The sequence below is a fragment of the Pholis gunnellus genome (genome assembly GCF_910591455.1).
Source record: "Pholis gunnellus genome assembly, chromosome: 1".
NCBI lineage: Eukaryota > Metazoa > Chordata > Actinopteri > Perciformes > Pholidae > Pholis > Pholis gunnellus.
Window position 1 is genome coordinate 22,587,899 of NC_136528.1, and position 24,891 is coordinate 22,612,789.

Genomic DNA, 24,891 nt, shown 5'->3' on the forward strand with positions numbered 1-24,891 from the left:
CTCAGAGATTTCTGGAGCTTTTGCACCACTTTGACACCGCACAAACGTGATGGGTGGTGATTTAAGCAAGAAAATATCTGGAGTTGTCAGGTGCAGAGTTAAGCACAATTGCATGTTATTAAAGGTTTGTTAAAACATAGATAGATATCATCATGACCTCCTATAAGAGTAGGATAGAGACGTGTGTAAGACCCATGCTGTAAGAAACCTGTTTGCTGACGTCACACTGGTCTCAGTTCTACATCCTGCTATTGTCCGTCCGTTCGTCCATCTGTCCGTCCGTCCGTCATTCTATCCGTTTTACTTTGTCTGCTGTCATGAGACAGCAGCAGTAGACTTCAGAGGGAAGCATGGCTCAGATTAACATTTTAATCCAAAAGCCTGGATTATAGGTTTTGTATTTTATTCCTACCCTCACTATTCTAGCAGTGACTCTATGACAGATAGTTTTCAGTCAGAGGTGTCTGTCTGTCTCACTGTCTGTCTCACTGTCTGTCTCACTGTGTGTGTGTGTGTGTGTGTGTGTGTGTGTGTGTGTGTGTGTGTGTGTGTGTGTGTGTGTGTGTGTGTGTGTGTGTGTGTGTGTGTGTGTGTGTGTGTGTGTGTGCATTCAATATGTTGAGGAGGGTCCTGATGGAGGGGTTTTCAGGGAGCTGTATGGCAGAGTAGAGCTGCTGTTTGAGACTAATTAACTCAAGCATATTTGAGCATGTCAGCACAACGGTACATCACTGCTGACTGAGGCTCTGCATCATCATCATCATCATCATCATCATCATCTGCCTATTGGCTACTTGCCCTCATCTGCACACCCATGTGTGTGCACACACTTGCAGCCCTCTCTCCTCCCATCACAGTAATAATAACCCGAACCCGAAAAATGACTCCTGCTGAATTCATCTGTTAAAGGCTGAAAGTGACGACAGACATTTTCCTTGGGTTTATTATTTCATGTGCACTTCACAGGATAGTACCGTAATCCTGAAAGACGGCATGTAAAAGCTTACATTAGAGGCTTTAATGCATTTGCATGTGTTTTCTGTTGAGTGCTCGCCCTCCAGAACGAGCTTGTGCGTGTGTCTAATTATGTGTTGTTTGAGTGTACTGCTGCCCAACTCTTTCCTTTGGGTCCCGTAAGAAGGGAAGATGCAGTTAGCATGGATACCATTGCCCCAGTGACGGGGGAAAGCTGCTGGTACAGGCGTAGCTGTAGTTGAAAACAAGTCGTAAGATGAGGTGAGTATACTTGGAGGAATTTTCAATAGTGTGCACAGGGATTTCTTCTCTGGAAGCTGAAGCTATTTCCTGCAAACAGGAAGTGAGTGTTTTCCTGTGGGTGATGTGGCTGCTATTTCTTACATCCTGCCTCAGGCTATCAGAGAAGAGCAGGCACACTGACCCTAAAGCTTTGTCAGGATTTTACCTCACACGTTGTCGTCATCGAGATATTTGCTGCTGTAGCACCGTTGCTCAGTATGTCTCTCTTTACCTCAGAATGATCTGATCTGTGAATACTGAATTGTTCTTTCTCAGGGGCAGAAATGTCAGTCCTCATGCATTCTTTAATCTTTGTTCTTCCTACATTTTCATCCTGTGCGTTTTTTTGTCGAAAAACTGCTTCTTAAACTTTGTGTTTGATACGCCCACTTTGTGAAGTACTCCTTTGACTCAGATGAAGGGGAGTTAGGTGGAGGGAGGTGGTGAGTAATGGCCTGACGGACAACAGTTTCATTGGCAAAGCACCGATAAAGAGCTTGCGTTATGCTTCTTCCAAACCTCTCAGCTCATGACATTAATCTTGATGACCTCATTGTCACCTGCTGCTTTGTCAATTCCCTATTTAAGTTAATAAAGTTAATTCTATTGGATGAGGAGGTAAGCGATGAGCTCGACTGCAGACTTCTCTGTGGTTTTGTTCTGTGCTTAATGCTGCCAACGTGGGTCCACATGTTGGTGGCTGTTTCTGGCTCCAGAAACAGCCGCACACTTTCCCAAGAAGTCCAGTGATGCTTATCAGCTGACTTTGTTTTCACAGATTCTTAAGATGTTGGCAGTGCGTACTCGGGTCTGTGCCCTGTCTCTGTGTATGTGAACATGTTTGATTACTATGGAGACTGAGAAGCATGTGTGAAGACTTGACCTGACCCTGTTTATCAACGCTTTCTGTAGCAGGTTATTATTGTCCGTCTCATCACTCATTTTTCCAGTCTGTTCATCAGTATGCCCCAAAGAACTGGATTAATCTCTGCCTTTGAAGAGCCTGTTATCTTCTGTACTGGACTCTGTGTTATAGTGGGCCTGGCAGGGCCAAGCCAGGCTGGCTCTAGCTTGGAACAAAGAGGCCCTTTAGTCTTAGATCATGGTGTGTGCGTGTGTGTGTGCGTGTGTGTGTGCGTGCATGTGTGCGTGCGTGCGTGCGTGCGTGCGTGCGTGTGTGTGTGTGTGTGTGTTGCACAGTCAAGTACACATGTTTGGTGGCTGCTCTTTGTTTCCCAGCCCTGGGCCTTGCTGGCCAAAGCTCAGGCCTGACTAATATGGATGTATAAATACATTAGGCTGCCGTCAGTTTGTGCTACATCAAGCGCACCATTGTTTCACACAACTCTGTGACTTCAGAGATAAACCGCATCCTTTGTTCCCGTCTGTATTTTTTATTCTTACTTTACTGCAGAAAAATGAGTTAATGTTTGTTTTGGCCGGACATGTTCTGTGATCTTTGCTTTTGTACGATGTGGAATGGTCCAGAAACAAAGCATGAGATAACCAAATTACCATTTGACACTGTGTTACAGCTTTTCCACATAGAAAATTCCTCTTTCTGAATTTCTTTGTTAATGACAGATGAGACCACATGGGCCTCCGTCATTCACATCACAGTTGAATTAGCGGTTTGAATTCAGTCTGTTTAAGTAAATAGTTTAGATTTTTTGGGGGCCGATAAGGAGTAAAAGTACGAGTGACATGACGGTTGTCACAGGGGAGGAAAGTGTGGGTACGTTGATTCAACACTCAACAGGCTCTTACAGTGCTTTACCACAGCTTTATTTTTGCATTGAATAAAAAAAACACAGGTCAATGTCAGCTGACAAAAGAGCGTAATGATAAATTGGTTGGGTTGTATTTTCTTTTCACGCTTAAGCTAACACATTGCTTGTGCCTGCTGCTGTCTGCTTTCTACCCTGCGTATACCTCACACTCGATCAGCCAGCCTGTTAATCACCGCTTCACATTGCAGTGATTAATTACTGTAATAATCTCATCTGAGAGACTGAGCCTTAGTCCCAGTGGAGTAAATATTCTAAGCAGCCTAAGAGACAGACAGGTTCTCTCTCCTTAACCGGATAGCTTATACCAGTTTACATAAACACTATCCTGTATCATTCTTTTGAAAACCTTTTTATTCTTTTTCATATAGACTTTCTGGCAATCCAGTTGCATGAGTTTCAGTGATTATCAACTGTCAAGGGGCAGCCCTAGTGAGCAATTCAATATATTCTTCTCAGCCCTTTTAATGTGAGGGGAAGTGCGACTACAATGATACAACATGCAGTATATTTAACATAAAAAACACTCTTTTTCTGATACAACTCAAATGTACAATATAGATTAAATTGTGCAGGGCCATTACTCTGTAGGTCTCCTGTTTCTCTTCTGACTCAAACCTGATCTATGACCTCTTACTGGTACAAGCATGTCGACGCCTTTATGGCTCACACTCACACTTACTGGAAGTCCTCCCTTGAAAGGCCTTTGGTGAGTGTGTCGGGTGTTTGGGTGTGTAGGACTTCAATGATTCCAGAGTGTTTTAAATCTGGTTGAGCAAAATATGTTTAACCCAAAGATTTACAAGTTGGTTATTGTCTTAGCTTGCTTTTCATTAAGGATTCAGTTGAATGGCTGGCATTCATTTGAGGTACGGTAAAGAGACAAGGGAGCAGAGATTAAAAAGGAAGATGTCATTGAAGACGTCATCGTCAGTCAGATTTATGTGTCCTCTCCATTGGTCATTGTATATGTAAGCTGTATGAGCAGCCAACAGCTATCTCCCTACCTATCAGTACAACCCACAGTTCAAGGACAAGGCCACCTGCCTGACCGCCTGGTCACATGACCCCAGCATGCAGTTTCTTCTCATGGTGTAGCCCCCCCCCCCCCCTCTGTCTGCCTGGACTGCTGGATGAATGAATGGATGAACGGATGGATGAATATATCACAAAACACTTTAGAGGAATGGATGTGTTTGGGAATGTCGGGGGGAGCCGTGGTTAAATGGGTCAGGTCCCTTCACACAATAGTGGCATAACTGTGGGAGTCGTAGGGGCAGACAACGGAGGGGGAGAGAGAGAGAGGGGGGGGGACACCCAATTATGGACATAAATAACATCCACACAGCGCTGCGATGGAAATTAGGGTCAAAGGGTTAACTGTGTATTCAAGAGGTTCAGACCAACTGAACTGAACAGAGTGAATGGAGGAGACCTACAGTAAGTTCAACACAAGTTACTACCCACAGCGCCACAGGCTGAAAGCAGACCTGTGGTAAACAGCAGGTTGGTTGTGTGTTGTATGGGTACCAGTGAGACAATGGTATATGATCCAGGATGTCCAGTTGTAGTAACGGATTGATGCATTTAAACACTTGTCAGATGTCATAACACCACACAGCAGTTTGTGATGCTCACTGACGGGATCTATCACACCTGTAGCTACTTTATCTTTTCATAAAGACAACCGCAAATTGAACAGGAGAAATACGACATTCACGTTACAAAGTAATCCACCAGGAATGTGTGCTTCCATTCATGCGATTTGTGACGTCTCCTCTCAAGCCTCTCCCGACATTACATGAGCTGTTATTACCTGCAGGTCACCACACATCCTTCTAAATATTACCCAGCAGGTTAAATACTGTAACTTGTGTAAACCATGGCTATTGGGAACCAATTTAAAAGCTCAAATGACTTAAATTCAATGTGGATATTCACAATAATCAAGTTTAGGACTGCGACTAACGATTGTTTTCGTTTTGTTTTTGGACGAATCAATCAATACATCATTTTTTCTGTAAATTGTCATAAAATAGTCAAAACTTAGTTCTAATGGTCGTCCAAAAACCCAAACGTATTATCTTTTAAGATAAAGAAACGGATCACTTTTGAGAAACGGAAAAGTGTTTTGCATTTTTGCTTGGAAAATGACTCGACTAATAATTTTAATAAAGCATCGAGGAAATCAGCATCTCCTTCCTTGTGTTCGTTTGTGTCCTTTTCCCAGCAGACCTACAGTGTTATGTGTCTGGCCATGTCTAAAAACAGCAGACACACTCATCAGCTGGCTCCTGGTCTGTGTCCTCACCACACATGCTGTCGGCAGCATTGCAGCGTCAACCTGCTGTGAACTTTGTCGTTGGGTTAGGGGAAGGTGATGACAGTTATGATCATGATGATGGGGGAGGTGGTTTGGGGATTAGGGGATGATTAAGGGGTGAGGGAGTGAGATTATCACAATGATAGGGTGTAGCATGGATGGATGACATGGTGTGTTATTGTAACAAGAGCTGATAATAGAAGTTGTAGTAAATGAGCACCCTGCCACGTGTGGTGGTGTTTGTTTTTTCCTTCATCTGCCACGTTGGACTGTGCTCAGCACTCTGCCATGGACAGCTGTGGCATTACTCCCTGCAGACAGGCAGGCAGGCAGGCAGGCAGGCAGACAGGGAGGTAGACAGACAGGACAGCAGTGTTGCTTTATCAGCTGGAGGGAAGCAGAGTAAAAGCTGTAATTTAAAGCTGGGGACACTGGGAGTTAAAAATAAATAGTGATTTGAGACACAAATTAAGGAGTGTCCGTTGGATCTAATAGTAGTAACATTCTCACATTGTTACAGCTTCATATTCAGAGTTTTCTAGCATTTTCCATTCTTCATTTTGAGTAAATAAAGCAAAAAAAAGCCCATACTTAACGATGAATCATGCATCGAGAGAAACCTGTGTGATGTAACTCAATTAGAGAATGAACGAAAGCACAGGACGCATGCCTGGCGTCGGTTTAATCCAGTGTGGCAGGTCACAGGAGCAGCTAAATATCTCCTTTTGCTTCAGCTCTCTCTGATGACCTCGTCAGAAATATTAGAGGAATGTTCACTCAGTCTTCTGAACCCCAGTCAGTCTCTGCTGGCTGTTTACTCATGCTGCTGTCAGTCATGATCTTTTCACATGTACACATTTAGGACTTAGTCGTGCAAATAAGCGATGGAGTCGACCTTGCTGGGAGCCAAACAACTACTGAAACTGAACAGGATATAGAAACATGAAGCATGCACATAGTTTTCTGACTGTCACTCTTCTCTAAAGCTACATATAAACAATGTTTTCTTAGCAGAACTTTATGAGTCATTGGCATTTTGAGTGTGTTGTATAATTATGTCTTGCACACTGGTTAAATGTGCCCTCATTGAGTTGATACTTTTCTTTACATGAACAGAAGGATTTCACAATAATAAGAGCGTTGTCCTAATATCACGCAGGCTCAACGTCCTCCTAAACAGAACATTATAAACTTCACAAAGTTTGTTGCATCATTATTGTAATAGACCGCATTAGGATACACATCTGTACTTGATGTACATACTAAATTGGCCCCAAGATGTTAACCCTTTCCTTGTTGTTTCTTGCTTTGCAGAGTGCAGCGATGGAGGAAACGGTCATATGGGAGCAGCACACAGTGACCCTTCACAGGGCAAGTGATTACAACTCTTTAATCCACTCTCCTCTTTCTTCTCCTTTGCCTTTCCCCCCCTCTCTGCCTGTCTCCGGTATCTCTAATCCTGCAGTATGTCTTGTGTGTTCTTCACTTGTTCCTCCCTGTCTCTCTCTGAACCATCCATCTCTCTTCTCGCTCTGTACGGAGCCGGCCAGCTGTAGCAGCAGGATGTGTGCTACTGAAACAATAGTCAAGAAACCCAGATGGCAGGAAACAATGCTAAGGAAGACAGGAATCAGCATCCACATCCTTACTACTTCATTTCACTTCCTTCCTGTTGGCAACATTCTCCTCTCCTTCACACAGCTCCAGGGAAAGAGAGGGATGATGGCTTCAGTCCCTGTGCTGTTTGTCCTGTTCTAAGTCACATGTGATTGTGATAGATTGCATATAACTGATAACCCCTCATCATTGGGTTAATTATCAAACTATTGAAAGCCACAAAGATGGCTGATAAATACATATACTCACTGTCTTGAGTTTCTGAATGTACTTTGCTTCGAGACAATGAAACCATACTAGTTAGTTGGTGCTGTTGTGCAAGTGGGATTGTATAGAGCACCTGTCTAGACTGGCCTGCTCGCTGTAATCTAATTAGTAGCGGCTTTATCGAGGCTGAAGGAGCAGACCGGTGCTGCCTGCTGTTCTCTGCCTTGTGGTTTACCTGTGTTGTTGTTGTGGTTGTAAGATTACATCACATGGCTTGCTCCCTTGGTGCTGGCTCAAAAACACAAGTCCTCAAAATCCCCCATGGAAACCTTCTTGGAAAATGATCATACTAGCTCGCAAAAATAACATAGCTTTGTTCTTGTCTACAGTAAATGTCCCCGTATTTTAAAACCCATCACATTATTTTACTTAAATAGCATTTTCACTATTAATTAGTCTTCAGAGAGCCCATTAGCCTGTTTTTAAAGTCTGGGATGAGTTATTTGTAACTGCCATTTATGCTGTATCAGTCAGTGTGGTTGTATTTCTTTGTGTGTAGGCCCCAGGATTTGGGTTTGGTATCGCAATCTCAGGCGGGCGAGACAACCCTCATTTCCAGAGCGGGGAGACGTCCATTGTGATATCTGATGTGCTGAAAGGAGGTCCTGCAGAGGGACTGCTGCAGTGAGTCTTTGAGTACTGTTTCTTTGACCTCAGAATTAGATAATGTAAGCTCTCATTAAATGTGTCTCCTGTTCCCTTTTTATTCTATATACTTTCATTGTTTCAGAGAAAATGATCGAGTGGTGATGGTCAACGCGGTGTCAATGGACAACGTGGAGCATGCCTACGCAGTGCAGCAGCTCAGAAAGAGTGGCAAAAATGCAAAGATAGTAAGTTGGACTCTGAAGATGTTTTACCAAACCTGACGTTGTGTGACATTGTGTACATCACAGTGAACCCTTTAATAATTGCCAGTAACACTCAAACGCTTCCCGTCTATTCCAAAGACTATTCGTCGTAAAAGGAAAGTGCAGCTCCCTGTTTCTCGACCCGGGGACAGGGAGACGATGTCGGAGCACGAGGAAGAGGACAGCGATGAGGAGGAGGAGGAGGATGGCGGCGGCTATGAGCACCACAGTGGGCATGGTAGCCAAAGTGCCTATGCGGGAGCGAGCGGTGGCGGCGGCACGGGCACCGGCAGACGTCAGGATCGCGAGCGTAGCAGCAGCGGCAGGAGGGATCACAGTGCCTCGCGGGAGAGGAGCGTCTCGCCGCGCTCCGACCGCCGATCACAAGCCTCCTCTGCTGCACCGAGGCCTGCGAAGGTGACCCTCGTCAAGTCCCGCAAAAATGAAGGTGAGCAACGCAATGTCCAAACCACCGGAAAGTGTTTCATGCATCATGTGGATAAAACTAATTCTAGACTCTCTGATACTCAAAGTAAAGGTCAATCACAACTTTAATGTTAACGGCCTCTATTTTATTAGTTGATAATTAGTTGATATTAATTTGTTTGCTTCTTAACTCTGAAAGTAGAATATGGACTGCGGTTGGCGAGCCACATCTTTGTGAAGGACATCTCTCCCGAGAGCCTCGCTGCCAGAGATGGAAACATCCAGGAGGGAGACGTCGTGCTGAAGGTGAGAGCAAAGAGAGCAGTGTTTGCATGAATTTAAAAGTGGGTAGAACACAGTAACGGGGAAATGTACTGATACAAGATTATTAGACTGTACATAAAATATGAATACGTTTAGAAATAGCTTTAAATAATGAGGTGGGGGTGAAAGAGAAAAGGGTATCAGCTAGGTTTACTGGAACTAGTCTGCTGTGGGAACCTCTGAGAAAGTGGAGGTCACAGTTCATTAGTATGCAGACTCACCCGCAGGAATACCACACATTCCATTATTCCTTTGAATTTTGATCCATTCAATCACTAAGGAGGGTAAAATCCTCCCTCACAATGCAGAGATTCATTCAAAATCCAATTTACTGTATCAAGTGTTCTGAAGTGAGGCAGAGGCATTTTCAATTTGAGATTCTGATTGCAGGACAAAGACCAACAGACATAAATACTTCAATGAAGATAATAAAGTTTTGCTTTTATACAATATATGATTCAAGACTGCGGACTGTTTGTGTCTCTGACAGCACTAACAGCATTGTAATCCTAATTGTATACATCTTTAAACTCTTTTATAGCCTCCTGTCCATTTATATTGTTGATGTGAGGTGAATTCACAATTCTTCTTTGTGATGATCCCATAGTTTTTAAAAGCACATCGTGGGGTCGACAGGAAAAATGCGCAGTGAGGATGTGAGGTTGTCTATTCAGTTCTAATGCTGGCCCTCTTCCACTTCCTCTGGCAGATCAATGGCACAGTCACAGAGAACCTATCACTAATAGATGCCAAGAAGCTGATCGAGAGGTCAAAGGGCAAGTTGAAGATGGTGGTGCAGAGAGACGAGCGAGCCACGCTGCTCAACATTCCCGACCTCGATGACAGCAACCCATCAGCCAATAACTCCGACAGAGACGGTGAGACAACCGACGTGTAGCCGTACTTTGTTGGGTTGCAGCTAGCATTTGATCAAAAGACAAACCTGCAATTCGAAAGGAGTTGAAAGAGGTTGATCTTGATTTACATCATTAATTAAAGGCTTGTACATATTTAATTTCAATTCCACAGACATTTCAGAAATACATTCACTGACATCCGACCATTCCAATCGATCCCACGGGCGAGGTAGTCGATCACGTTCGCCTGACAGGCCTGAACCATCGGACCTTCTCCGTCACTCACCTCGGCAGATCAGCAATGGCAGGTAAGTGAATTGCACACACACACACACACACACACACACACACACACACACACACGCACACATCGAACTGCAAATCTGGTGATGGGACACAGCTGTCACACATGCCACAGTCATGCATCCATACTCCCACCACTCCAACTTCATACATCATGTTCACACCCACGGGTTAGTGGGTGTGGAGTAAGTACCTTGCACCACTAATGCATAAATCAATAGATAAAGTCATTGCATGCATAAACCATCACGTCACGCCATCACCGAGTTCCAATAAAGCCTTACTCTGGAAGGGGATTTAGGAAGAGAGGAGGGATTAACCCACCTCCTCCTGGTGGACCAAAGGTCTTGTTTTGAAAGTATACTAGACAGTTTTAACTATTTCCTGTCCATAGAATCACCTTCAAACTGTATACAGTTGTCTCAGCTTTATGTTGTCACTGACATAAATCCTGTAAAGCTAAGTTTATTTAATATTTAACACCAATGTTACTCTTGTTGCCATTACTCATGCTTATGACCTGAACATTAGTGTTTGCAATACATTTTTTATTTCATAATGCGTACTGGGTTAATGCAATGTCGTTTCCTAGCTATTTTCTGCATATACTCTGTACACATGTGCTTTTCTTTCACTACATTTGAATGCCCATAATGTCTCTTTATCCTTCTCTTTTTCTTACTGCCAGTTGGAGCTTCCAGTAAGTTGTCTTTGTTGTAGTTTAGTGGTTTTATAGCCTCTTGTAGCTGACCAGCATGACAAAAAGGAGAGCTAGAGGAAGTCATGCAAGTGACTGTAGTGACTCTCAGTCAGTGTGGAGCTAAGGCATTGTAAGTAACTGAGTGTAGTTGAATGGGGCACGATGACTAGCTCTTGCAGACTTTAATCCAGCTGATACCAGGACTGTGAAGTGAAACAGGCTTGGCACTTTTTGGATCAGACCCATGCTAATTAGAGATGCACCGATACTGATGTTGGTCCGATACGGACTCAAATCACTGGATCGGGTATCGGTGACAATGTGCCGATCTGGTTTCGGATACCATTATTTTGATGAACAGCAATTCAGTACATTATGTCTATGTATTTCTTTTTGAAATTTTGTTTAAAAAACAATGTTTAAGACAACCAAATGTTGCCTTCCACACAGAGAGGCACAAAGCTTATTCATTAAACACTGGTATCGGATCGGTTGTTGGTATCTCCTGACACCCTAACCCAGGTATCAGTGTCCATATCGGGACTGAAAAAGTTTGATCGGTGCATCCCTAATGCTCATTCTATCATTGGCTGCAATGAGAGGAGACAGAGGCCATGTTGCTGGTTTCTAATTAGTAAGTAAATGGCTGGATTTGATACTGTGAAGTAGGGGAGGGTATTGAATCAGGGGCCCAAATCCATGCAGCCTTTAAGCACTAAGTCAGAGTTTAGTAGAACCAGATCTCCATTTCATCATATTTATACAGTAGCCTGTCTGTACTCCAAACCATGATTAAAAACAACTATGTTAAAGAGAACATTCTTTTTAATAACTAACCAAATGTGTTATTTTTATATTAGTTATATCATTTTTCAAACTCATTGCTAATCAAATAATGGCATCGCTTGTGTGATGTTGATGAGATGAAGGTCTGACTATGTGAGATAAGGGTGCCAAACCTGCTGGTTATGACAGAAATATCACAGGAACGGGTATACAAAACACAAATTTAGCGGGAAAACCAATAGTGGGATAGAGCTATTTCTTGCATTACTTGTGTTACACTGACCCACACATCCAGCTGTCGTAGCTGCAGGATGTTAGATCACCACGCTGCTGCTAGTTTGGCTTTTCTAGATTAGTTGCTTGTCACTGATATCACAATAGAATAGCCTCCAATGCTGCTTCATCAGATGGTACATCATGTCAGACTGTGGAGTAACCTGAATTGTTTCAATGCAGGATGAGGGCAGGTTCACTGTTGCACAGATTACTTTCAATGTAAGTGAATGCATCCCTCTGATAACAGACCCGTGTGTATTTGTTTTGAGCCCTATCACTATATATGCACCCTTTACTTCTGTTGCTCTCTCCCCGCTCCCTCTTTTATCGTTGTGGACTCAAATGTGCGTCTGTCCAGATGTTAGAAAGCCAATTGTTGTGTCATATTTGTGTGCACCATTTCACATGTTGTATGACTGGTTCATCTGGTAAGCACAAGACATTGTCATAAGAGGAGTTCCACCTGCTTCTAAGGTGTGTTTGTGGTTGAAGAACGTAGTGATGGTCCCAAGCCTGTGATGTCAGGGAGTTGTTATTTACTATCTCCCAGTTTAGGAGGGGGAGAAGGAGTTTGACATACTTCCCACAGTGCTTTGCCCCAAGCCAGATGGTTCGCTTAACCTGATTGGCTGTAGGGCTTAGAGGCATTCTTTTCCCTAGGGCACGACGCTGTTGCGCGTTTTTGAATTAAAATACATCATCAGAAACTCCCTTCATTCAAAGTGTCTGTTAGTGAGCGTGAGTATCGGCTGTTTTACACTCTGTGTTGTCTCTCACGGAATTACACTCAAAATCCTCTAAATGCTCGTCATGGTTCAACTTACAGAGACATTTGTGTGAGTAATTAATCATTTTAGTTTTTTTAAAATGTTTCTTGTTAATGATATGTGCTTCATTGCTAGAGTGTTAGTTAACTAGAATTTAGCTATTGCAAATTTAGTTGGTTTTGCAAAGAGCTGTCAGTATATCTAGTGAGCCTGTGGATGGATAAAGGTATACAGACCGGGACTGTTATGCAGTGCAGAGATTCTGCTCTGGCAGGAGTACCATATTTTGCATTGTTTGTTTATATCTGTGCAGCCACGTCTCTCCTGCTCCTTCTCTTTTTCTGCCTCTCACTTCCCTCGCTCACTCCTGCCTGTACCCATACTGTATGACTGTGTGAGCGAGGGGATTGAACAAAGGCGTCTGTCAAATGGAGTTTGTTAGTGTGAAGCCTTTTTTAGCGCCATTCTGCGGCAAGGAATAACAGATTTAGGCCACAACCGCTCGCTCCTCTCTCTCTCTCTCTCGCGCTCTTGCTGTGTTTGTCTCTCTTTTCCTCTCACACTCTCCCATTCATCTGTTATACACAGATGCAAACACACACTCTCTTTTTCCCTCTCTCCCATTACAATTCTGTTATTTATCTTTTTCTCTCTCTCTCCCTCTGTCTCTCTCCCATTACAATTCTGTTATTTCTCTCTCTCTCTCTCCCTCTCTCTCTCATTACAATTCTGTTATTTATCGTTTTCTCTCTCTCTCCCTCTGTCTCTCTCTCCCATTACAATTCTGTTATTTCTCTCTCTCTCGCTCCCTCTCTCATTACAATTCTGTTATTTCTCTCTCTCCCTCTGTCTCTCTCTCCCATTACAATTCTGTTATTTCTCTCTTCCTCTCTCATTACAATTCTGTTATTTATCTCTCTCTCTCCCTCCTCTTTCTCTCTCCCTCTCTCTCATTACAATTCTGTTATTTATCCTCCGGCTGCAACTCTCGTTTGCTATTCTCCCTCCACAACAAAGTCCCTTGCAGGACTCACTGATGCCATGTACATGGTTGTACATGTACTGGTTATACATGTGTGTTTTACTGTGTTTCATTTATGGGTGACTACACTGTACTGTATGCTTTCCCGACACTGTATATTTTCATACTGTGTGAGCAAAAATGAGAGAATGGGAGAAGTGGCCTCGTTTGAGCTGGTGGCACTGCCTGCACCTTCACATTCTTGTACTAAAGCTTCTGAATGCAGCTCAAGTACTGTGCCAGCAGGCAGTCATGTGACCAGATTGGAATTCAACCATTGTTTTAAGCAGCAGAGCCTTTTCTACTCTGTTAGTCACAGCCCACAAGACACACACACACACACACACACACACACACACACACACACACACACACACACCCCGTTTCCTCTTGTTTATTCTATCCAGGTTAAACAGGAACTTGGACTGAAAAGTATCCTAACTCAGGAGTTTATGTTGGGAGCCTTGTTTGATTTTTCTTTCTCTGCCTGTGTGCTTTTATAGGAATGGTTGATAGAATGGGAGTTAACATTTATGAACCCTGTCTGCTCCAATTTACATTCTATCAGTTTGTGGTTGTGAGTGTCGTTAGCCATTTGGAGGGTCTTATTTGACAAAAGCCGCACATCCTTCTTTTAATAGCTTATTGTCTTCTCATTTCATTTTCTGTCCACATGCCCTTATCACGTCATCCATGGTCCATACTTTTTCCCTTTGGGTTAATTTTAGTCTTCCTGGTGATGTCAGCGCAGGACAGAACTATATAGTTCTTGGTTGCGGCATTGACAGTCCACGCGTACCGAATTGCCATCTGTAATTTTTTTTTGTCTATTTCAGCCATCGAAGTCGAGATGAGGAACGCGTATCCAAACCAGGATCCATGTCCACACCAGTCAAAAGCTCTGATGACGGCATCTTGTCACAGGCCAGCGACCAGACCAGCTCCAGAGATGACAAACAGTTACCCCCGCTGCCTGGTACGGAAACCTCTGCCCATCAGCCCTCAGCTCTACGGAGTAGTGTGCTTTCTCTTGTTGGCCTCAGCTTTTACCACCTTTTTTTTATTTCTACATTTCATCGCCATTAGTACAGTAAAGTTTCAGTTAGGTCTGAACAGTATACGGTTGGTTTATTTTAGTTTACTTTAATCAACTCTAAAAGTATTGTTTTTTCCTGTAGAGCTGTGCCTGAAGACTAATAATTCTAAAGACGAACAGTGTTTCAGGGGTTAGATACATCGTAACACTATAATCCTCTGTTACCGTTTCAATACACACCATCGGAACTGTTGTCTATTTGGTAATATCTAATCAACACACCGTTGTAAATGTTATAAAGAACTGCAAACTCCATTTTTCTCAGTCTTCATGAAGAAATACTAACTATACATGTCACCATCTGAGAGAAATGTGTATGATTTGATATTACAAAATGAATAGTCATCACCAAATCTGACCTGGATTAATGTTGATGCCTTCACTTTACAATTGTTACCAAACACTTGGCTAACTATCTTGTATCAAGCCTTACCGAATGATGAAACTGATGCTGTTCAGCATATAGTGGGTACCAGTTTCCTTGGGAGTGTGTGTGTGTGTGTGTGTTATTTGACTTAGTGTGTTTGTATTTGATACAGAACCAAAGCCAGTTTATGCACAGCCTGGTCAGCCTGACGTGGATCTGCCTGTCAGCCCCTCTGATGCCCCCGTGCCCAGCGCTGCTCATGATGACGGCATCCTCAGGTAAATGTCCTAGATGCTCTCGTCCAACCTTACAGTATTGACTGATTGTGGCATATATATCCAGTGTATATATTATTTTCTTAAAGAATTAGCCTACCTGCCGTTGTTGGACCACAGTCTGCATGTGTCTCTTAGAATGATTGTTCTTAGATCCATGAATTGCTGACTCCTTTTGCCTGATTTCATCTGTCTGTGTACTCCTGCAGGCCCAGTATGAAGCTGGTCAAGTTCAAGAAGGGAGAGAGTGTCGGTCTGCGGTTAGCAGGAGGGAACGACGTGGGGATTTTTGTGGCAGGTGTTCTGGAGGACAGTCCTGCGGCTAAGGAAGGGCTGGAGGAGGGAGACCAGATTCTCAGGGTACGCTACACTCCATCACTTAAGCAACATGGCTATTGTTTGCTTTCTGCAGTAACATGTAAACACGAAATGTAGTTTTTGAAATAGTGGCGAGGGATTTAAAGAATCATACTTTACACATTTTTGCTGGAGAAACCTGATTTGTTGCCCATGTGCTGTTATACCCTTCACCAGTTTATGTCAGAAAGAAAGCGTATCAGTAAGGCAGCAGTTTAGTGGGTTGAAAGGAAAAATGATCAGTCTCTTCAAAAATAATTAAACCCAAAGTCTGGATCTAACAACAGAAGCTGAAATAAGTAGATCTAAGTTGGTTTTCATAGCTGAAGGTCTGTGGGCTATTTATAATATTCTGTCCTTTCATTGCGCTGTCAAAGAAAAATAACTCCTCAGGCTACATGGTCAGTTATCAAATATGCCAGCCTAAGTGATGGTGAAGAAATCTGCTGCATGAAAACAAAGGTTTTACAGTGTTCTCTGATTTCCAGTTTTCTCCCAACTTGTTGATCTTGTGCACATGTAAGCGTAGTGTATGTGCTTCTCTGTCCTCCTATTATGTAGCTTGTAAGATAACTTTAAGGTATTGTTTTCTGTCAGAGTTTAGTCACGTTTTTGTTTTTATCAAGTATTAGCTGTTACTTATTTTGAAGGTGGGAAGAACATCTGGTGTTATTGTGAAAATAGAGGCGCAGTAGCTGCCCACACTGACTTAGATACTCAGTGGTGAAACTATGTGATCCCATGAACACAATAGTTTTATTTCTCTCTAAAGTGATGTTGGGAATACAGTACAATGTATTCGTCAGTCTATGAGTCATTCTGAGCTCTGCCTCGTGTCAAAACTCCCCTTGTTTCCAATGTGAAGACACAATGGTCGTTCTTCCACTCTGACCTCGGAACAGTTGACTTTCTGTTCCACTGAACACTAGAGTAACATTGTTGATGGGATGATGGAAGCCCTCTTGATGTCAGTGTTGGATCCATTCAGACGTGTTTAGACAACAGCCAAGCATTACACCTGCTTTGTTTAATGTTCTAACTGTGAATCTGTGTAGTGTTACACTGCACAGAGTACTTAGCCGCGCAGTTTGTCTCCCCCACGACACAGACATTCAAGGACAGCATTTATCTCACAGACAAATCTGTCCATTACTGCATCTCCTCCTTCTCTTAATGAATATACTATGGCTTGTGTTCTCCCCACTCCACAGCGTGTGTGTGTGTGTGTGTGTGTGTGTGTGTGTGTGTGTGTGTGTGTGTGTGTGTGTGTGTGTGTGTGTGTGTGTGTGTGTGTGTGTGTGTGTGTGTGTGTGTGTGTGTGTGTGTGTGTGTGTGTGTGTGTGTGTGTGTGTGTGTGTGTGTGTGTGTGAGAACACACCTCAGAGACTTCCAGGACATTGTTTTCCATCTTTAGATGGTTTCCCTTTGGTCATGGTGTGCGAGTGGAGATAAAGACGTCAGGCCCTCCTATTTCTGGGAAGGATAAAGGTGTCTTTCTGAGGTTCAGTGATTCCGTCCATGTGTTTCTGGTTCCCCTGCTGCCCCTCCAGCAGTGTCAATAAACAGCAGTTATTGTGTTTGGGACAGGAGGAGGAGGAGGAGGCTGCTGCTCCGTTGTAGGGGGAATACATGGCCCTGCTTTTGTTGAGGAACACTTTTGACTTTTTCTATGTTCTTCTTGTTTTATGAGAAAACGAGCGATCGCTGCCAGAGTTTTGTTTTGTTTTTTGTCAAATTAAAAAAGTTGAGGAAAAACAGGAACAGAGCACACTTTAATCTTGTAGCTTTCTGCATTTAACAGTTACTATTGAAAAACATAGTGGGATAAACTTGGGGACATAAGATTAAGAGCTTATAATTTGCTCTTTTGTGTGCTAGTCCACTAGTCCTTTTGATGATCTTCTGTTCTGCATCCGTAGGTGAACAATGTGGACTTTGCTAACATCATCCGGGAGGAGGCTGTGCTGTTTCTGCTGGATCTCCCAAAAGGAGAAGAAGTTACTATTTTGGCCCAAAAGAAGAAGGATGGTGAGTGGTGGCAGTATGAAGCATTGTGTTTGTAGTGTAAATGCATCAGCTATCAAACCCAGCACATTTAAAAGGTTGCTGCAATCATTTCTCTATGTTCTTTGTCTTTAGTGTATCGGAGGATAGTGGAATCAGACGTTGGCGACTCCTTCTACATCCGGACACATTTTGAATATGAGAAAGAGTCACCGTACGGGCTGAGCTTCAACAAGGGCGAGGTGTTTCGCGTAGTAGACACGCTCTACAACGGCAAATTAGGCTCCTGGCTCGCTATCCGTATTGGCAAGAACCATCAGGAAGTGGAAAGGGGCATCATCCCCAACAAGAACAGGTAAAAGAAGATTCAGGTCACACCTTTTAATACTTGTACAGCTTGTTTTGGCACTTTATGAATGGACTAGGGTGGAGACAAAGGAATAAAATAATTGTGGTTGATCTGTGAGTAGCAAGGAAGGATTTGCGAGCATAGTTCCATTTACTCATTTGTTTAATCTACTGTATTTTACACATTTATCATGTTTTTTTTATCTTTATTTTTTTGTATAATAAAAAGCTTTAGGTCTGTGTTATAGTCTGTGTTTCTAATGTAGGGCATATTTAACACATGCAGTGTGTCAGTGTGTCTGAGGGTATGTAGTATAGATGATGATGATCCAGCCAACAGCATGGTTTTATCTAGGCCTGTCTCCACCGACTTAAACAGCCTCTGGCAGTGTTTACACACAGATTCCTCTCTGTTCTGCTCACAGAAAACACATAGCTGTCCATATGCTGCATGCATTTATATCACATACATTAAGCATGGTGAAATCTACAGTATGTCAGCTTCTCAGCCAAGATAAACCTGCCTCCTGGGATATTCTTTCAAAACATAAAACCCTAAAATCACACTCACAATTCAATATTATTGTTTTAAAAACATCCATCAAAGGAAGACCTTTATTATTCAAAGTTTAGGCCAACTGCCTTACTCACCTTACTGCTTACCATTGTTGATTTATGTGTTAAGAATATATTGACCTATCTGCAATGAACTTTAGGAAACAGATATGGCCTTAACTTAAATTAGTGGTTTGTAAATCTGTAACGTTTTATAAATACGGCTTGTCATTTCACTGCAAAGTCTTAATTTCTGTTGTACATATCCTCTATGTGTAACCTGAGTCACTATGAGTTTATGTGTATCAAAACTGTTAGTCTGCTATCAAGAGTTCACAGAAACATCATAGAGTTAAATGATATGTCAGCTCTTCATAATGTGATCATTGAGCCATAAATTAGATTGTACTAGCCCTCAAGACAACATATCAATTAACCTATCTGTAAAATAGCCTCTAAGTATTTCATCAGCATTTCTTCAGCCAATAATGCACTCAATAATCAGTTTGACAGCCATTTACAACTCAGCACTGTACAATGGTGTTGCAGTTACAGTGCCAGTATAATACCACGACTTTTCTCTCCAAACAGTAGTAAGTGAAAAGCTGAATACCTGAACTGTCTTAAAGTGCCATTGATTGAAGTGCTGACCACTGACCTCACTCCTACTTTCTTCTTTGTCCAGAGCTGAACAGCTATCCAGCGTGCAGTACACCCTCCCCAAAACACCAGGGGGCGACAGAGCGGACTTCTGGAGATTCAGAGGATTGAGAAGCTCCAAGAGGAATTTGCGTAAGAGCAGGGAAGACCTGTCGGCCCAACCAGTTCAGACCAAGTTCCCTGCTTATGAGAGGGTGGTGCTGAGGGAAGGTAAGAGCACATCCGCCACGACAGTAAAAGCCTTTCATTTGTCTATTACCGATATATTCTAATATGGTAACAACTGTACGCACTGATTTTGTACTGTAAGTGATACATGGTGCTAACCGGTGGTGCTTTCCTTGACTTGGTCGTGTTCTTCTAGCTGGGTTCCTGAGGCCGGTGGTTCTCTTTGGGCCGATAGCAGACGTGGGCCGAGAGAAACTGGCCAGGGAAGAGCCAGACGTTTTTGAACTAGCAAGTAAGTGATAAAGTACCCCTCACCCTCTCTTGTGCTGTGACCTACTGTGTGTCTTGCATGGATAGGAAACCACACTCTTAATTTACGCACCACACACTACAGCTGAGGGCTGTTTAACTGCCTAGTAACCATTAAGTATTCACAGTAGTGGTCAATCCTCCTGTAAGTGATTTGCAACAGTAACTCTTCCTGACTTTTGTCCAGTGAAAATAGACATTCATCATGCGTTACTTCTGCCTGTGAGTCTCTTTTCTTCATTTAAATGTGTTGCTCTGCCATGAAGATTGCCCTAACAATGCTTGTTTAGGTTGCAAACCCGATTTGATACATCAAAAGTCTTTAAAAACACACCTACTTGTTTATTCTGTGTTAAATTGTTGAACCAGAATGAGAACATGACAAAGTCATTATAAACTGAAAGATTGTAGGTGGATACATGCAACAACCTCTACTGTTTTTATGTAATTGTAACCTACAGAAGGTTAGAAACATTATATTTTAGTCGTTTTTTTTTCCAGCAAGGAGTCATGTTAATTCCTTCAAAAATAATAATATCATTCTGCTTAACTCCAGAATACTACTGCTACTGAAACTAGATATTCACAGTTTAGTGGGTCAGTTAGTCAAGGTGTCAATTATTGCCTCTCTTTATTTATAGCTTTCTTTATCTTTCACTCTCCTACAGCCCAGGCAGAGCTGCATACGCTCGTTTATTTTAGTCCGCATCCACTGACTCTTACTTCATAGATTGCAACCTTCTTTAATGTGTGTTTTTCATTTTAACACTCAGTATTGAATTTCAATGACTCTAAGTGCACAACAACACATGCCAGTGCAAACACGCACACACACATTCAGTACACACCCACATCAGAAGTGATTCCATTCCTTGATGTTTATTTGCGGAACTCCAGTGATGTTTGTGTAACTGTATTTTCTTTCAGAAACACAGCAACAACAAGGAGGGGAAAGTATGTCACTTAGTGCATCAACTTTTTGTTTTGTTTTATTAATTCAGTGAATGGCAGATAATCTGTAAACTGGTGTTTGGTGACAATCTGGTCGATCGATGTTTCAACAATGCGTATAGGGGAATAGCACTTGATTTAGGAATTCACATTTATCAATACAATTGGCAATAATGATTGTTTTACTAAATATTAGCATGACTGTAAAATGAATGACAGAAGACCTTACGCTGAAGAAATGCAGTATCATATTTACACACAGCTATTTTTCTTTTTGTTTCCATTTAATTTTCTCGTTGGAAAGAAAATCTTCCCTCGATATTGTACTTGACTTATTGACTGACATGCACTTGTTATCAATGAAAATATATATTTAAGATTTTAAAAAGCGCTTCTGCATTAGCATGGATCACATGTTGCACATCTAAACACTTACATTGGATATGATACAATTTTTTTTTATTGTTGAGAATGAATTTTCCATTCTACACTTTTTGCCCAAATTTAAATCTCTAAGGAGCTGTTTGCCATTGTGATATTGCATGTTGATCATTAGAGATTAGTGAATGCTGATTCATGTACACCACCCTTGAATGAATACAGTAGTATATTCTATAGCTAAACTCAGTGGTATTCCCCTCTTAATGTATCGTGTAGAAAGACAGCGACAAGGCAGCACGTGGAGCTCTGCAGTTAATATGCCATGAAAACTGAGATGTGTGGAGTTGCTTTTCAATAAAATCATTAGGAAATTAATAAATAATACAGAATAGACTGGGAATGTTGAGTTTATTTGGGCTTCCAAAAGTTTTTTTTTCTACTACATTTATCCCTAATTGCCCATGAAATCTCACATAATGAATTAACCAAATCTACATGGCATTCACTCACCAACCTGAAGCTCTGCCCATGAAAATTAAATGGATAGATTTTCTTGAAAAAATGCCCACAATACCACCCAAAAATTAGTTATGAGATGAAATGGTCTCATCTCCAACCATCACAGCAGTCAGCTGAAAAGTAACCATCTGTTTATGGCTTTGATGTCGGGTCCATGTACGAGCTGAACCAAAACTGTACCCGTATGAAATCTGATCAAAATGGGTCATTTGACGGCTCACAACTCAGACTACAATAAACCACCACTGTGATGCTACTGTAGGAAAACATAGAGCATATTACATATCATACAAAACTGACCGTTTGTGTGTGTGTTGGTTTAAAGACCCTCGTGTCAATGGATAGACAAAATTGATCTTTCAAATTTTTTATTGCACAGACATGACTGAATCCCAACATTAATGTTTTCAACATTGCTGCATACGCTTATATCTTGACTTGTTGCATGGCTATATTTATCTGCTCTCCTTAAAATGTTTTTGGGTAGATCAGAGCAGTGATTTCAGATCATAGATCCTATTAGAAATTAGAAATGTTAGACATTAAGCCCCGTGCTGTGGTGTGTTTGAGTCATTACTAGACTGCACCCTGCTGAGATGACTGCCCTCTTTTGAACCTTGTGTGTCTGGGCAGGAAACCATTGCTTATCTTAATGTGAATCATAAACCCCTCTTCACATCCTTGCTTAAATCCCCGAGGCTTACAATGACACTGTATTCTCATTAATCCCAAAATGACCCTCATGCTCTTGTATGCGCATATTTCATGTCAGTGTTTCTCACATAACACGGTTCCTGCACCATAATTCATACTGTTACATGCAGTTGCACGCACACATGCGTTAAACACTGAATACAATTTCCATAAACCTCCCCAAAATACCTATTGACTATTGCATGAATTGGCTGCTACTCTCTAGCTGTTTTCATAAACGTACACTTGTCCTCTCCCGTACGGAGATTATTATTCCGTATTCAACAGCTCTATTTATGGGAGTCGACAAATGCACGCTACAAGAATATCTAATGGGGGCACAGCCATGTTTTATTGTTATTTGTCACTTGTGTTGATGTGATGCAGTAACTCTGTACGTTTTGTCTTCTATAGGGAGTGAAGCCAGGGATGCAGGAACCGACCAGAAGAGCTCCGGCATCATTCGCCTGCACACCATCAAACAGATAATCGACCGGGTAAGAAGCAAGATATGCACACGTGTTTAGAAATACAGACAAACGGTCGAGATATAAACATCTTTTTGACAGATTTGTTACGGTAATGAGACGACTGCAGCTCACTGCTGCCCTCTGGTGTTCTGTACTCATTAATGCTATGAAGTGCCTGAACTTCGACAAAGTGGTTGATTATACCGCGGCATGTTCACTTGCGAAACTAATCCAGACTGATGAGCTGTCGTCTTGCCCGTGTTCAAGATCTGCTGCACACTATGTGAAGAAATCATTTTGGTGTGGGTCATGTAGTATTCAATCCTTACCTTCATGGAAATAAACACAGTTATGTTTTTTCTCTGCGTCTGAAGGACAAGCATGCCGTGCTGGACATCACCCCTAATGCAGTGGACCGTCTGAACTACGCTCAGTGGTATCCAATTGTGGTGTTTCTCAACCCGGACACAAAGCAGGGTGTGAAGACTATGAGGACCCGCCTCTGCCCTGAGTCTAGGAAGAGTGCCAGGAAGCTTTTTGACCGAGCCCTCAAACTAAGGAAGAACAACCACCACCTCTTCACCAGTGAGTCTAGTGGGAAGGAGGGGAGGGGTAGACGGGGGCTCCAAACCAGCGGAGGGGAATGGTGGATATCTTACAGGCAGCACAGACACATTTCAAAGGAAGTTGACAATTGAGTGCCGCAGTGTTAGAGGCTGTCACACTCCTGACAAACGCTTGTTCAGCACTGACTGTCACACAAGAGCACCCACAGGGCCCTTATTCAGCACGCGCTCTTTCTGTCAAGGGTTGTGGTGCGACTGTGCTTTAGGAGCATCTGTTGGGGATAAAGATATTAGAGAAGCGTTAAGAGTATTCTTCTCCGGCTCGTATTCAGTCTTTGCAGCACACGCGTTCATTCTTCCCATAATCTTCAGTCCAAATAACTATTACACAACAAGCTGCATTTGTACCTCTACACCTTTTATCCACCGGAACTCATTGGAAAGTTATTCTCAGACTAAAGCCTTCAAATGACTTTGGTGCCCTTTACAGACATTATGCTAATCATGTAAAAGTGCATATCTAAAAGGAACTTTTCATTATGATGCTACTGTTGTTGTACTTAATGGCTATTTTGGAAAACATTGTTGTTACTCATTTGATTGGAGAGATGTTTTTTTCTTCTCTTCTGCCCTTTCCTCTGTGTATTCAGCGACCATTAACTTGAACAACATGAATGATGGTTGGTTTGGAGCGCTGAAGGAGACAATCCAGCAGCAGCAGAACCAGCTGGTGTGGGTTTCAGAGGGCAAGGTGAGACACGCCCACCCAAACACACACACGCACACAAACAGCCGTGTAGCCTCTAAATGGTCTTCACGTCTTGTTTCCCAGGCTGATGGGGCAGCTGAGGATGACCTGGACATCCACGACGACCGCCTGTCTTATCTGTCGGCACCGGGCAGTGAGTATTCCATGTACAGCACCGACAGCCGCCACACCTCCGACTACGAGGACACGGACACAGAGGGCGGAGCCTACACCGACCAGGAGCTGGACGAAACGCTGAATGATGACGTGGATCCACCCACGGAGCCGGCCATCACCCGCTCCTCTGAGCCTGTTCGGGAGGACCCGCCCGTCATCCAGGAGCCCCCTGGCTACGCTAGCTACCCGCACACAGTGCAGCCGGACCCCCTGAACCGCATCGACCCGGCTGGATTCAAGGCACCAGTTCCGCAGCAGGTAGCGTTTTTGAGAGCGGCACGTCTTCCCTGTTGTCTGGAGGACGTGGTTTGCGTTAGAAGGGTTTTCTGGAAGCGCTATTGAAGGCACTTTTTGTTATTTTTGCAGTTACTCTGTCTATCTACTGTTACCAAACAATATCAGTGCAAAAGAGAAAACTTCTGTAGTCAGGTATTTATCGCAATATATAAATATTATATAATATATATATTTATTATACTATTTATTTTATCTATTTGCCTATATTGTTGATTGATGTCTGTGAGAGTGTGTTTTTTATTTTTGAAAAGGAGAAGAACTTGATAAGTTTTACTGTTACTCTTGTACTCTATATTACCACAAGCTGTCTTATTGGTGTGACTGTTGCTGATGTCACTGGGAAAAGAAACTTGTTTGTCAAAGTGTCTGTACCAGTATCACCTATGTG

At 42.6% G+C, this 24,891-nt stretch overlaps 1 protein-coding gene across 8 annotated transcripts in view; it reads left to right on the plus strand.

Annotated features, from left to right (window-relative positions):
* tjp1a (tight junction protein 1a) overlaps positions 1–24,891 on the plus strand; it is a 45,847-nt gene that overhangs the window by 10,769 nt on the left and 10,187 nt on the right. For 3 of the 8 annotated variants that reach the window (XM_079168505.1, XM_079168508.1, XM_079168509.1), the window contains exons 2-20: positions 6,682–6,738; positions 7,751–7,875; positions 7,982–8,084; positions 8,202–8,550; positions 8,728–8,834; positions 9,562–9,730; positions 9,882–10,017; positions 14,399–14,538; positions 15,198–15,303; positions 15,510–15,660; positions 17,577–17,685; positions 17,797–18,016; positions 19,250–19,434; positions 19,589–19,684; positions 20,629–20,655; positions 22,660–22,742; positions 23,090–23,300; positions 23,932–24,032; positions 24,114–24,464. In XM_079168505.1, coding sequence (XP_079024631.1) covers positions 6,682–6,738; positions 7,751–7,875; positions 7,982–8,084; positions 8,202–8,550; positions 8,728–8,834; positions 9,562–9,730; positions 9,882–10,017; positions 14,399–14,538; positions 15,198–15,303; positions 15,510–15,660; positions 17,577–17,685; positions 17,797–18,016; positions 19,250–19,434; positions 19,589–19,684; positions 20,629–20,655; positions 22,660–22,742; positions 23,090–23,300; positions 23,932–24,032; positions 24,114–24,464 — 2,826 coding nt within the window. The remainder of the gene's footprint in view (positions 1–6,681; positions 6,739–7,750; positions 7,876–7,981; positions 8,085–8,201; positions 8,551–8,727; positions 8,835–9,561; positions 9,731–9,881; positions 10,018–14,398; positions 14,539–15,197; positions 15,304–15,509; positions 15,661–17,576; positions 17,686–17,796; positions 18,017–19,249; positions 19,435–19,588; positions 19,685–20,628; positions 20,656–22,659; positions 22,743–23,089; positions 23,301–23,931; positions 24,033–24,113; positions 24,465–24,891) is intronic. The other 5 variants (XM_079168507.1, XM_079168511.1, XM_079168512.1 and 2 more) reach the window with 3 other exon arrangements.